The 15679-nt window shown below is 41.3% G+C and overlaps 1 protein-coding gene across 3 annotated transcripts in view; it reads left to right on the forward strand.

The window, feature by feature from the left end:
- Nucleotides 1-5786: 5786 nt before the first annotated feature.
- The window catches only part of meltf (melanotransferrin), a 53318-nt gene continuing 43425 nt past the window's right edge, over nucleotides 5787-15679 (forward strand). The window contains exons 1-2 of one of the 3 annotated variants that reach the window (XM_052018551.1): nucleotides 5787-6129; nucleotides 9831-9988. In XM_052018551.1, coding sequence (XP_051874511.1) covers nucleotides 6075-6129; nucleotides 9831-9988 — 213 coding nt within the window. In that variant the 5' untranslated portion in view covers nucleotides 5787-6074. Of the gene's footprint in view, nucleotides 6130-8438; nucleotides 8566-9830; nucleotides 9989-15679 lie in introns of those variants that run through there. The other 2 variants (XM_052018552.1, XM_052018553.1) reach the window with 2 other exon arrangements.

Consider the following 15679-nt stretch of genomic DNA (forward strand, 5'->3'; position numbering starts at 1 on the left):
TCTTCAAAAGGGCACAATTAGATATCACGTAGCCAGGTTTCCTACAGTAATAACAAGTACGCTCAACAGGTTTCTCCAGCCCTGGCTTCTTTTCATCTTTTCCTTTTTGATTACCTCCCAATTTAATCTCTGGTTTACCTGGATTGTCTTTGTAACTCTTTTGAAAGGTTTTAGGTTGTCCCCATTTGGATTTATGGGTTAAAGCATAATCATCTGCCAACCTAGCAGTTTCTTGTAAAGTTTCCACTGCCTTTTCATTTAAATATGTTGTTAATTCAGCTGGAACACATCTTTTAAAGTCTTCCACCAGTATCAATTCTGTCAATTTATCATAATCCCCATCTACATTTTTAGCCAGGCACCATCGTTCAAAACATATTCTCTTTCCATTGGCAAATTCCATATAAGTCTGATCTGCAGATTTCCTCAAGTCTCTGAATTTTTGTCTATAAGCCTCAGGGACCAATTCATAGGCCTTCAAAATAGCTTGTTTTACCTTGGTATAATCAGCTGCATCCTCAACAGACAAAGCAGAATAAGCTTTTTGAGCTTTACCTTTAATCACACTCTGTACCATAAGAGCCCATCCTTTCCTTGGCCAGTTTGAACTCACAGCAACCTTTTCAAAATGTTGGAAATACTGATCAACCTGATCTTCTTCAAACGGAGGGACTAATCGAACCTCCCTGCTGGCTGAAAAACCATCATCAGAATCAGATTCCGAACTCCTACGCTTCATTTGTAACTCATGCTGCCTCTTTTTCTCCTCGTTATCCAGCTCCATCTGCTTCATTGCTAGATCAGCCTCTATCTTCATCTGAGTTAGCTTTTGTTCGGCCTCTATCTTCATCTGGGTTTGCTCTCGTTCAGCCTCTATCTTTGCCAGCTGCACCTGTGCCTCAGAAATTGCTATTTCACTGCCAGGAAACTGTTTTAACACTTCCTTCTCAAACACCTTCTTTTCCACATAATGGCCAGCTATCAGTCTCTGAATATCTGCCTTTCTCATAGACTGCTTTACTTCTGTAAGGTTTAGCCTTGTAGCAATCTTTATCAGATCATCCTTTTTCGCCACCTCCAATCCCTTTTGGGTTGGTGACTCCAAAAATGCCTTAATATCCATTGCTGCTGGTTTCCACACACACAAGCCAATTAAAAAGAATTTATCAGACCTTCCTCAAAAATCTTTGGATTGAATCCCGAACAAATCTCGTCAATCTGGGGTACAATCCCAGACGACACTCGTTAACCTTGGGAACTATCCCGGACGAGCCCCCAATTTTGTCACAAACCAGCAACAAAAGAAACACACTGAGCATGATTCAGTGTTAAAAACTATTTTATTAATCACTACTTATGATAATACGTAAAATAAAAGTAAAAAAAAATGTTAGTATGTTAGAATTCAAGAATGTTAAACCTCGAACGTTAACCCCAAAACTAAACTCGTCGTGTGTGTGTGTGACAAAGTCCAAAACTCCCAGTTCCTGAATGGTTCTTAAAGTTCAGTTCCGCAAGCCATAAGGTGAAACATGAGCAAGGGCTTCTTCAACAACCACCGTTGTCTGAAGATAAGATGTAGATGTAGAAAAACATAGAGAGAGAGTACATACGAAATCCAAATGTTCCACGATGGAACCCAAACGACACTTCAGTGTTTACTCGGTAGTGACTTCCTCACCCCGAAAAGCATCCGAACCGTGGTCGTCCACACACAAATACCTGTTTCCTTCTACAGGTCAGCAACAAAGTGAACTCCACCGGATTACTTCCAACTTCCATACATGGATTTCAGTGGCAAACACAGTTATTGTTTCTCATCCATCGATAGAGAAAACAAGCAGGCTGGTGTCTCTCTCCCTTCTCTCTCTCTCTTTCTTCTTCTTCTGACTTCTTCAACAACGTCATTACGTCCTTTATCTTCTATTGACGTAAGCACGCCCCACACACACATACACACACACTCTCTATCTTAAAGGGACTTTCACTGAGTCCATAACATTACCCTGTTGTAGAAGCCATCCTCTTTTCATCTTCAGCTTTTTTACAGATGGTGTAATGTTTGCTTCCAGAATTTGCTGGTATTTAATTGAATTCATTCTTCCCTCTACCAGTGAAATGTTCCCCGTGCCACTGGCTGCAACACAAGCCCAAAGCATGATCGATCCACCCCCGTGCTTAACAGTTGGAGAGATGTTCTGTTCATGAAATTCTGCACCCTTTTTTCTCCAAACTTTCCTGCATCCTCACCACAAAATTCAGCGTCAGAAGTTTGCAAAGGAACACCTAAACAAGCCTGGTGCATTTTGGAAACAAGTCCTGTGGACTGATGAAGTTAAAATAGAACTTTTTGGCCACAATGAGCAAAGGTATGTTTGGAGAAAAAAGGGTGCAGAATTTCATGAACAGAACATCTCTCCAACTGTTAAGCACGGGGGTGGATCGATCATGCTTTGGGCTTGTGTTGCAGCCAGTGGCATGGGGAACATTTCACTGGTAGAGGGAAGAATGAATTCAATTAAATACCAGCAAATTCTGGAAGCAAACATCACACCATCTGTAAAAAAGCTGAAGATGAAAAGAGGATGGCTTCTACAACAGGATAACGATCCTAAACACACCACAAAATCCACAATTGACTACTTCAAGAGGCACAAGCTGAAGCTTTTGCCATGGCCCTCACAGTCCCCCGACCTAAGCATCATCGAAAATCTGTGGATAGTCCTCGAAAGAGCAGTGCATGCAAGACGGCCCAAGAATCTCACAGAACTAGAAGCCTCTTGCAAGGAAGAATGGGTGAAAATTCCCCAAATAAGAACTGAAAGACTCTTAGCTGGCTACAGAAAGCATTTACAAGCTGTGATACTTGCCAAAGGGGGTGTTACTAAGTACTGACCACGCGGGGTACCCAAACTTTTGCTTCGGGCCCTTTTCCTTTTTTGTTATTTTGAAACTGTAAAAGGTGGAAATAAAAAAGTAATCTTGCTTAAAATATTAAAGAAATGTGTCATCTTTAACTTTATGCCTTTTGGAAATCAGGTCATCTTTTACTCACTTAGCTATTCACAGTAACAGAAATTTTGACCAGGGGTGCCCAAGCTTTTGCATGCCACCATATATGACATTGGAGTGCTTTAACCATGTTGCATTTTTGATGGGGAAGTAGAACAATTCTCAGAATCAGAATCAGGTTTATTATCACTGACTTGTATGTCATAAAATTTTTTGTTATGCAGTAGTATAACCTTTTTGTACACTTTGTCAGGTTAAATCGATTATGGGTCAGATGCAGGTGTTTATGCAGATGACAGCCAGCAGGACCATGCCCCACTCTACCCTCCACCACTCGCCCCCACCATCCCGAGACAAATCTTTGCAGACGTAAGGACATGTGCCGATGTGTACAATTTGTGTGCTCCAAGTGCCCCTCCAAAAGCAGTCATGTATAAATTTCTGCAAATCCCCCTTATTAGGTACAAAGTAATAGTTAGCCTACCTTTCTCCAATATTTGACTTGGGTCTGCTTTGGAAGATTATGTCCTATTGTACCATTGCGCCACTCCTATCACCTTCTGTGTTTTCTTTCCAGGAAGGCTGCTATTTAATGCTGATCCCCTGATGAGTTTATGTTTGGAGATTATCTGATCTCAGTTTACGAAAGATCTTTGCAAATTTACAATAGGGCATGGTTTTCACCGTATCAATGTGCATTGGATTTTGATCTGAGTTCAAGTGCTAAAAAGATTATTTTCTCCATGCTAATGTTAGCAGAAAAGTTGCTGTGAGTAAAAAGTGAGAAAAAGTGGAAGGGAATCTGATATTGGAAAGAAAGAAGAGTGGTCTTCATATACTGTCTTTCATGACTTGGATACTCCAAGTATTTTGTAGTTAATGAAGTAGTTTTGAAGAGTAGTCACTGTTGTGATACAGGAAATAATTCACACATAACAAATTCCCACAAACAGCAATGTGATAAAGATCGGATAATCTACTCTTGTGCTTGTTAGTGAGGGATGAACATTGACCACTTCACTGGGGATAACTTTTCTTCTTTGGAATAGGTTAATGGAATCTTTTAATTAATTCAAAAGACAATACCACCAATACTATAGCAGTCCCTCAGTAATGAACTGGAGGGTTAACCTAGAATTGTGTCCTCATGTCCATGAAGTGGGATTTGAATTTACAATCGTACATTTCAGAGCTGAGACTGCCACCAATAATCATGGAAATTCCATTTCTGATGTGAGTGACCTAACCTTTTTTGGGGGGCATAGAGAATACTTCATTTTATCCTGTCTGAGAAGGAAATCTGTGCAAGTAAAGAAAGAACATCACCTGGTTAGTGTCTGTGCCTTTCAGCGGCCTGGGCTTTAAGCTCTGGAAACCTCTTCGCAATCTTTCCATCTCTTTTCCTCCTGGGTCCTCAAACCTTATTATCCAACGATGGCATATTTGTTATGTTAATGTGTCTGTGAGGTGGCTTGGGGTGTTTTATAATGTGAGAGGTGCTACCCATATACAAGTTGCTGTTATTGCTGAAATAAGATTCTGGGTGATTGGGGAAAAAAAGTGATGGTCAAAATCAAAAGTGAGTGGCACAGTTGTGCAGCATTCTCTTTGTGACTATGTAGGCTTCCTCTGGGTGCTCCTGTTCCTTCCACATCCTAAAAGTCACTACTGGTTGGTAGTTTGGTTGGTTACTGTAAATCACCCATAGTTTTGGTGGATGGTAGGAGAATCAGGCTGTTGATGGACCCCTAACAGAGTACAGGTTACAGGGAAATAAGTGAGGGGAAAGGATTAATGGGATTGCTCTCAGGACTGGTATAGACGGTGGTCAAAGAGTCTCATTTTATGTTATATGACAATATGAGAAATAACAAGTTGGCACTTTTGCTCTGTGAAGATAGCTGGACATGTTACTGAATTGGCTGCTCTCCTGAGATAATAGAATCATTACAGCACAGAGGAGAATGATTAGCCCATTGTGTCCATTGCACTCTGTACTCCCCATTGGGAAGTTCTCAGAACTAACAGTGAAGATGGGTACTAAGCTGTTCTATTTCACTTTTACAGGTAAAACAGATCAAATTGGTTTAAAGGAGGAGAGACCTCTTAGATGTTTTCAAACTTGCATGACCCTCAAGTTATTGGTGAAATGAAGGCAAGTGATTTGAGTGGTCAGCTGATTCTTGAAACTTTCTGATTTTTGTTGAGACGACTGATTCATGTTTATTTACGTAATAAACCCCCCTTTTTTCAAACAGCTGCACAGTAATTTACAAATCTGATCATGAGCTCATTGGTGTATGCAGCATTTACAGGTCGTCCTTGTAAATTGTCCATGGGTGTGTCCGAGCTTCTGCAGCCAGCATCGCCCAGAAAAGTAAACAGAAAGCTTGGTCTTCAACACAAAATGAGTGTTTGGCTTGTTTGGGAAAGGCCAAAATCCAGAATAAGGATCGCATTTACATCGTAACGATTTTGAACAGTGTTTTAACTTCTTGAGATCTGCATTTAATATTTATGTAAACATTTCCATTGAATATTGCTTCTTTCTGCAATTTTTAAACAGTTGCTATTCCCACTTTTCTATAATTTACGAATTTTTTTTTATTATTGTAAGACAACTGCAGCTCATCCAGCAAGACTTTTTCAATAAATACCCTTTCTTGCTGTTATACAAACGGCAACATTTGCAGTGAACTAAGGAGGACCCCTTTAAAAAAAAGTCAGTGAAACACAAAGTCTGCAGTGTATCAGGATCAGAAAGACGCGCGAGATCGCTGAGTGCAGATACGTTTAGTTGAACGTCCTCGTTTTATGCAGAATTTGGTCTTGAAATTGCGCTTTGGGCTTTGGCGTTATTATCCAACTTTTCCTGGATTGTCAAATAGAGCTCCGAAGACCTATTGCAACTGGCAATATGATTTGGGGAAAGTCCGAATCTTAGCTCGGACAAACGCATCTTCATACAATCATTAACCAGACAAAATCGAACTGGGGCACCGTGAACGACATAAAGGAGCTGAGGCAATCAAGGTGGAATCTTTCTGAATCCCGGACGCACCATGCTGACTTTTACTGGATGGGTTGTGTGCATTTTAGTCGGCACCTTTAGTTTGGGTAAGTACAATAAAGTCTTTCAGTTCTAGCCAAACTCAAGGTTGTAACGTGAGGCTAAAAGACAGGGAAGGCTGCGAGCAAAGTCGATAATGCTCAGTCTGTTTGGACAGAGCAAATGTGGAGGAATTGAAGGGATGAATTTCAAAATAACTAGAGTACAGTATTTATCTATGTTAAATATATAGCAAAAACAAGTTAAAACTATTGTTGAATATTTATCAATTTTTGTTGAAATGATTTAGGATTTATACTACTGACTGTCCTTTTGGACTTTTATATGATCAGTACTTAATCTTAATTACATGGGTCGTTGCATCTTCAAGACTAAGATTAGAGTAAATTCAGATTTGAATTCAGAGTATCAAATGTAAACTCTGAATTTGCAGAAGTGGAAAAATATGATAAGCCTCCACAACCTACCACGAACTCTGAGACATGCCCACAGCCACCAGGGGGTGGCCGACTCTGACGCACACTCGCATCTAGACTGACAAAGATGCAGACCACTCATCCAACAAGAGCTACAACTACAGTGTGAGTAGCATAAGGGACTTGGACACATTCTGCCTGTAAACTGAAAGATTGTCAAAATTCTGTTATTTTCTAAACCAGAATTTGGGCACATCCTTATCACTACTTAGCCAAAGTCTTGTCCACTACTAAACATCCAGTGACTCAGCTGCTAAGCCACTTCAGACTGAAAGGAAAAACTGAGGTAGAAAAGAGTAAAAGCCATCTTGGCACCAACCTGGTTGCAGAACTTGCTTGTGAGTATTCCATAAGCTGAAATACAAAGCTACCATTGTTAAACCCAATCAGTCTCCTCTCAAGGTAATGAAAGGTGTTGTCAATGGTACTTTCAAGCAGCGCTTGCTGTCAAATAACCTGCTTACTGATGCACAGTTTGGGTTTCATCAGAATCACTTGCCTCTAGACCTCATCAGAAATGGGTTCAAATAAGGAGCATAGTGCTGAATTCCAGAGGGGAGGTGAAAGTGATTGCCTCTGGCATCACAACAGCATTTGACTGTTTGGCATCAAGAAGCCAAAGTGAAACTGAAGTCATCGTGTGATCCAGGGGAAAATACTCTGGTGGTTAGATCCATATTTCATACAAAGTAAGATGGTTGCTGGAGGTCATTCATCCCAGATGCAGGACATCAGTGAAGGAATTCTTTAGGGCAGTCTTCTGGGAGCAGTCTTGTTCAGCTGTTTTATCAATGATCCTCCTTCCATTAAAAGGTCAGAATTGGGGATGTTCACCAATGATTGCACAATGTTCAGTTCCATTCACAATTTGACGACAAATGAAGCTGTACATGCCTGCATGCAGCAAGATCTAGATAATGTGTAGGCATGGGTTGATAAGTGGCAGGTGACAGGAGTGCCAAGCAATGGCCATCTTCAACAAGAATCAAAGGCATTAGCATCGCTAAACCCCTCACTATTAACAGTGACGTATCATCACTGACCAAAATCTCAAATGAACCAGTCACGTGAATACAGGCTGGGTATCTTGCAGCGAGTTACGCACTTCCTAATGCCCTAAAACCTCTCCAAAGTCTACAAAGCATGGGCTCGTGGAATACTTACACTTGCCTGGAAGAGTGCAGCAACAACAACATTGAAAAAGCTTGACACCAATCCGGGCAAAGCAATATTCTTGATCAACACTCCATCCATAACCTAAATCTTCATTCTCTCTACCACCATTGCATCATGGCTGCAGTGTGTACTATCTACTAGCTGAACTTCAGTCGCTCTGCAAGGCTACTCCAACAACAGCTCCCAAATCTGTGACCTTTACCTGTCAGAAGGACAGGGGCTGCAGGAGCATGGATATACAAAGGTTTCCCTCCAAGTTGCACAACATCCTTACTTAGAAATATATTGCCATTCCTTCATTTTGACTGGGTCTGCCTCCGGGAACTCCCTACCCAACAGCACCAGATACCAGAAGAACTGCAGAGGTTCACAAAGTAGCTCACTGCCATTTTCTCATGATAATAATGCTGCCCTTGCCAATAAGCTCCCATATCCTAAGAAATGACATTTAAAAAAGAATCAAAGTTCTCCCAAACTATCAAATCAGATGAAATTTCAACATTAGTTTCAACAAAGTAAAAATAGGACTGTGTACGTAACAGATGGCTGATTTGCAATGCCAATTTTACACCAGGCATCAATTTGAAATTGCATCCTCAAATTAACAGACTGCTGGCTCTGAGAGCACTGCCTGTTATACTGCTTATCTCTGATTTGCTACAATACATTCAGCATTTTTTTTCCTTGTGCATGAGGAACCATTTCTTATCTCTGTTTATCTGGTGGAATTTCCAAGATCTTGAAGTTGCTTTGTGAAGGAGCAGTGTAGCCTGTTATTTACGACATGCTCAGGGGCATGATAATGGAAACGGGATTCAAAACATTTGTGGGGTGAGTCATGTCATGCAGTGAGAACTTGGACATGTAACACTTTAATGCAAAATTGTTGCTGCTATTTAAATAGAATTTCAATCAGAATAAGCAAGTTAATGCCAGATGATAAAATAACAAAGAGTGGAATTTCATATGAATGTGTCAACTGCACATGTGGTAATTTTGTATCCAGCACAATTTCACCAGATTCACATAAAAAAGAAAACATCATGAGTAGATTATATTCTAAGTTGCATTTGCCATGGATATGCATTATGAATCATTTGCCCTGATAGTTTTGTTTAATGGGTTGTATGACCTCATTTACGTGACGATACCAGAGTTTAGCTTCTTTGCCTAGAAATAATCCTGGAGCAAGTGGCGCAAAGGAATGTGCTTGATCACCATAAAATAACTATTTCTGAACAAACCATGTTACCCAGTAATTAGCCAAATTCATTTGAATGGAACATTTCAATAATTGGTTAAATATTTGACTTGTGACTTAAGACTAGCTCTGTTGTTCTTTATGGTTGTTGCAGAATTCTTTGAAGGACAAAGATTTAATAAGAGAGATACTTGTAAAACTTGAGTCCGAAGCAGAAGTGGTTTGACAGATCCTTATTGTTTTGTTGAAAGTAAGATGTATACCCACTGTTTCACTACAAGGCATACCCAGTACTAGTGTACCAACAATTTAAAAGCATATTGGGTGGATAGAATTTAAATGGCACAATTCACTGAGGCTGTCAAGAATTTAAAACGTTAGAAACTCAGACCCATACTTATAATTTTCAGTCACCATTTTATACTTTCAGGGTCACAGGCAAAGGTCACTTTTTAAGCTGTCCGTATCCATGTATATCACTAAATTGCTGGAGATTTGAACTTTCAATTATTTGATAATGTTATTTGTGACTTCATGAACCTATGTTTTATTTAATCACTGCTTTAAATTTGTAACTTGTCAAGCTTGTCAATTTAGACTGCCAAATTATGGATAAGTGGGCAAAGGAAATATTAGAGAACAAGTCACTTATGAAAGCTGAGTCAGAACTCTGCTGTTTAACTAGCAGAAAACAAAGCCTTTCCTCACATCTAGTGGATTTAAAAAAATAAGTTAAATATGTAGAATAATTTAATTGTTCCCTCTAAAACAGTGGATCTTTCTGCAATACAGTCCTGCATTGAAGCATTGTCATTGGAAGAATTACTTACAGTGGACATTGAAACCCATTTTGTGAGTTCATGTGAGTTGATCAATTATCTTTCAATCTTTCCAGCAGCAAGTGGGTTAACAGAACTTCGATGGTGTGTTACTTCTTCTCCTGAGTTGAAAAAGTGCAGCCAAATGAAGGAAGCTTTTGAATCTGCTAAAATTCTACCCTTGATATCCTGTGTTACTGGAAACTCAGCCATGGATTGTGCAAAAAAGATAGCGGTATGATTGTCCTCCTCTCATTCCTAAAGCTTCAATTCAAAAAAGATTGACCACATATTTAGATATATTTTATTAAAGTACTTTGCTTTTCTGAGTTTCAACTATATTCATAAGTTACTTTTCTTACTTGAAAAATAAGTTCCTTTAGTATTGACATTGTATTACAAATGGAAGCCTGGAAGTGACTCATGTCAATGGCCTTCTTTTTCTCAGGAAGGGAGTATAAAGTGGGGTTAATTTTAAATGGCATAATTTGGTGTTACTTTGGTGTTACTTCTGTTTAGTAGCCTTTCAGAACCATTAACCTCTACACGTGACCTGACTGAATGCTCAAATATTCTGTCTGCTTCAAGCGGTAGGTTCAATTCAATATGAAAATTGGGGTCCTAGGACCTCAGTGGGCAGGCACGGTAGTGTAGCGGTTAGCGTAACGCTTTACAGTGCCAGCGACCCGGGTTCAATTCCCGCTGCTGTCTGTAAGGAGTTTGTACGTTCTCCCCGTGTCTGCGTGGGTTTCCTCCGGGTGCTTCGGTTTCCTCCCACGTTCCAAAGACGTACAGGTTAGGAAGTTGCGGGCATGCTATGTTGACGCCGGAAGCGTGGTGACACTTGCAGGCTGCCCCCCAGAACACTACACAGAAAATGCATTTCACTGTGTGTTTTGATGTACATGTGACTAATAAAGATCGTATATATTTAGATTACCATTTTAGGTTGGAAATAGCTGGAGCTTAGTTTGTGCATGCTCCATTTATTTCTACAGCCCTTAGAGGTATGTTTGGTATTCTTGTGGGACCAGTGAGAGCGGAGTGCTCAACCATATTGCGCATAAACAATTTGGATTGCTGCCATGCCGGCCTCTACTACAGTGCTCCCCCACACTTATTCTATTGCCAGCTGAAGTAACCTGATGTTCTTGGGCACCGATTCAGCAGGTTGCATTGGAAGGCTTGGTCAGCATCACGCAGCTTGTTGCCTTGACATCAATGAGGCCATGCCTCAAAATCAGAGTTACCTCTTTGGTTGACACATCTGGAATACCTAAAGCAAACTTCAAAATCTGTTCCCATATGCATATGCACACCTTTTAGCCTTAAGAAGCTGTTTATATATGAATCAATTTGGAGAGAGCCTTCTGAACTGAGGTTGAATTAAAATGGGCCATAATATTTAGATTCTACAATTCAAAAAGTTAATGTGCGATTACAGCAAGATCCAGCTCACAAGAACAGAGGCAGTAAAGCCTGACACTGACGCCATATTGAAACTGTAGAATAAAAACTGAAAAATATTCAGCAGGTTAGATAACGTCTATGAAGAAAGAAACAAGAGTTAATATTTCAGGTTGATGACCTAACATCAGAATTGGGAAAAGTTGGAAATAAAACAAACTAAATTTTAGAGAAAGAAGGAAGAGTTGAAGAGACCAAAAGATGAAGTCTCTACTGTCGCATTCCCTAGACAACAGGGAACCAAACCTGATGTTCAGGGTGAATCCTGAGTAGAAATTCTGTTGGTTTTAAAAAAAAAGCTTGCTATGCAGGTCTGACTTTGGTTCCTGTGGGAACCATGCCATTCTTCCAATTTCTCTGTTTCCATTGCACCTCTGCCACTTTCCACACCAGTGCTTCTAATATATCTTTCTTTTTCCTCATTCATGGTTCCCTCCATCATATTTGACAGGGTTCACAACTGTGTCTGTTCTAGTTGGTATTGGTTTATTATTGTCACTTGTACCGAGGTACAGATCAACTCATTACACAGTGCATTGAGGTAGCACAGGGTAAAAACGATAACAGAATACAGAGTAAAGTGTCCCAGCTACAGAGGAAGTGCAGTGCAGGTAGATAATAAGGTTCAAGGTCATAACAAGGTAGATTGTGAGGTCAAGAGTCCATCTTATCACATAAGGGAACTGTTTAATAGTCTTATAACTGCAGGATAGAAGCTGTCCTTGAGCCTGGTGGTATGTACCCTCAGGATCCTATATCTTCTGCCTGATGGGAGAGGGGAGAAGTGAGAATGTCCTGGGTGGGTGGGGTCTTGGACTATGCTGGCTGCTTCACCGGGGCAGTGAGCGGTATAGGCAGAGACCATGGAGGGGAGGCTGGTTTCCGTGATTTGCTGGGCTACATCCACAACTTTCTACAGTTTCTTGTGGTCCTGGGCAGAGCAGTTGCCATACCAAGCTGTGATGCATCCAGATAGGATGCTTTCTATGATGCATTGATAAAAGTTGTTGAGTGTCAAAGGAGACATGCCAAATTTCTTCAGCCTCCTGAGGAAGTAGAGGCGCAGGTGAGCTTTCTTGGCCGTGGCATCTATGTAGTTGGAGCAGGACAGGCTCTTGATGATGTTCACTCCAAGGAACTTGAAACACTCAACCCTCTCGACCTCAGCACAGTTGATGTAGACAGATGCATGGGCATTACCCCTCCCCTTCCTGAAGTCAATGACCAGCTCTTTTTTGTTGACATTGAGGGAGAGGTTGTTGTCATGACACCATGTCACTAAGCTCTCTCTCTCCTTCCTGTACTCCGATTCATCGAGATACAGCCCACTACAGTGGTATCATCTGCAAACTTGTAGATGGAGTTAGAGCAGAATCTGGCCATGCAGTTGGGAGTGTATAGGGAGTAGAGTAGGGGGCTGAGGACACAGCCTTGTGTGGCACCAGTGCTGAGAGTAATCATGCTGGAGGTGTTGCTGCCTATCCTCACTGATTGCGGTCTGTTGGTCAGAAAGTCAAGGATCCAGTTGCAGGGGGAGGTGTTGAGTCCCAGGTTTCAGAGTTTGGTGCTGAGTTTGCTTGGAATTTTTATATTAAAAGCAGAGCTGTAGTCCATAAATAATAGTCTAACGTAGGTGTCTTTACTGTCCAGATGCTCCAGAGATAAGTGTCAGGGCCAGGGAGATGGCGTCCACTGTAGACCTGTTCCAGTGGTAGGCAAATTGCAGTGGGTCAAGGTTTTCCGGGAGGCTGGAGTTAATGCATGCTATGACCAGCCTCTCAAAGCACTTCATGCTGATGGATGTCAGAACCACCAGTTGTTAGTTATTAAGGCACGTTACCTTGTTTTTCTCAGGTATCGGGATGATAGTGGTCTTCTTAAAGCAGTTGGGAACCTCTGATTGAAGCAGGGAGAGGTTAAATATGTCTGCAAGTACCCCCGTCAGCTGATCAGCACAATGTCTGAGGACATGGCCAGGGACAACATCCGGGCCAGTTGCTTTCTGCGGGTTCACTCTCCAGAAGACTGATATTATGTCCTTAATGGTGACCACGGGTTCAGTTGCAATGGAGGCTGTCAGGGTGGGTGGTGACAAACCAATCCCTTGCTGTTCAAAACGTGCATAGAATGCATTAAGCTCATCAGGAAGGGATGCACTGTTGTTGGCGAAGCTGCCCCACTTCGTTTTGTAGCCCGTTACGGCATGTAAGCCCTGCCACAATTGACAGCTGGTCTGGGACTCTATTCTGGACTGGTAATGTCTCTTGGCCTCTCTGATAGCTTTATGGAGGTCGTATCTCGATTTCTTGTAAAGGTCAGGGTCACCTGATTTGAATGCTGCAGTCCTCGACTTCAGTAGGGAGTGGATTTCACGGTTCATCCATGGTTTCTGGTTTGGAAACACCCGGATTGTCCTCTTTGGTACACAGTCCTCAACACACTTGCTGATAAAGTCCATGATGGTGGTGGCATACTCATCTAGACTGGCAGCTGAGTCTTTGAACATGGACCAGTCCACTGACTCAAAGCAGTCGTGTAGAAGCTCATGTATTTCCTCAGACCAGCATTGTACCACTTTCTGTACTGCATATTGCCGTTTCGGTGATTTTCCTTAACCTGCTCTTATCTGCTCTCCCCCTACCCAGTTCTCCTTGACCTCACCTTCCACTCCACCACATTCAGTAGATCTTCCAAGATTTCTAACATGATGTAACCACCAGGCACATTTTCCCTTTCAGCATTTTGAAGGGAGTTTCTTTCCAGGATGCTCTGATTTACTTGTTCATCTCCACCAATACCCCACTCCCCTTCTGTTGATACCTTCTGTACAACCACAGAAGATGCAACATTTAGCCTTTTACCTCTTCCCGCCCTGCCTTCCAGAGCTCCAAATGCACTTTCCAGACAAAACAGCAATTTACTTGTACTTATTCCAATTAATTGTGTTGCATTCGATGCTCATGATGTTATCTCCTTCCCTGTGGGGAATCGAAGTACTCCTGAGACTGAGTTTGCAAAGATTGGTGGAAAAAGGGAGAGGGGTGTTGTGGGGCAACATTTCCTATAGGGCGAGGGTAGGGTTATCACGGGTGGTGGAGAAAGATTGGAAGAAGAGATGATGATGCTGGCACTTGTTGAGGAGTGGTGACCTGGATGGAGTCTAATCAACGAGATAGGAGCAGGTTAATTTGGAGAGATGGGTGCTAAGGGTGTAGTGGATACATTCTTGTATCCGCAGCCCACAAGAAGTGCCGGAAAGCTGTTTAAACTTCTAAATATCAATCTGCAGCTCCCTTTAGCCGCTGGGCTAATCCTGGGAAGAGAGATAAACCTGAGGTAAACAGCCTCATTTAAATGAGTAATCTGCCTCTAGGGAGAAGTTTGGTTGTCTGTCCCATTCTGACTGTTGCCTAAGCTAAATGTGGCAGGCTGGGCTCAAGTTTGAAATTTAAAGCATGTTGCCTCACTTAAACCAAAGCCCCATTTTTGGGAGTTTAAATTGCCCTCTAAATATTTTCATGCTATGTGAGTGAATGGCCATCACTTCCTTGCTTTCCCACTCTGAAGGTTCCCTTTTATTTTCAACAGAAAAATAAATAAAATAATCAGAGAATAACCTATTTTTGTCTTAAAATGTCTGCACCAAGAATAAATGACTTATTGGTCATTCCTTTCACCATCACCTGGTGGAAATAAACAGGATGACTTAGATTCTCCAGCTAACCACATCACTAACCACAAACCAGAAAAGTACAGAAAAGTTACTTCTGACTGCAAACAACATCATGTAGCTAATAACTCTTGTGTTACTCAGACAGCCCTCAACTTAGCAGAACAACTGTACATTGGAGTCATATACAGGAGGATACTCATTTCATCGAACTGTTCAATTCATTCACTTACAGCATTGCAGGGAAAGCCAGCATTTAATTCTCATCCCTAGGTGGTAGTGAGTCACTTTTTTGAACTCATGCAGTCAGTGCAAGGATGATACTCCCACAGGTCTGCTGGATAGACAGTTACATGATCTCGAATTAGATAAATGGTAGAAAGGTGATATATTTTCAAGTCATGATAGTGAATGACTTGGAACAGAGGTTGGAGTAGTGATATTCCTTTGTGTCTAATGGACTTATTATTTTATGTGATAGATCACAGCATCAGGAAATGTAGAAATATACATGCCTAAAAGTTAGAGGGCATGGAGCGTCTATGAAAGATAAAATGTGAATGAAAGTAAGAGTCTTGCAGCATGATTTGTGAAGTCTGTGATTTTTGTTCTGGTTTCCTCCAAGTGTCTAACACACTGTTGATTCTCAACAGGCACAACAGCATCCAAAAACACTTATTTCAACATGCTTGGGATTTCCATTGTTGAGTAGCCCATGCGGCCAGCAGGTTGCTCCTGCAGTAGCAGCCTTTCACAATATTTCTTATGCCTGACTGCATTGTTTAAAGG

The sequence above is a fragment of the Pristis pectinata genome, chromosome 6 (assembly GCF_009764475.1).
Source record: "Pristis pectinata isolate sPriPec2 chromosome 6, sPriPec2.1.pri, whole genome shotgun sequence".
Lineage (NCBI taxonomy): Eukaryota > Metazoa > Chordata > Chondrichthyes > Rhinopristiformes > Pristidae > Pristis > Pristis pectinata.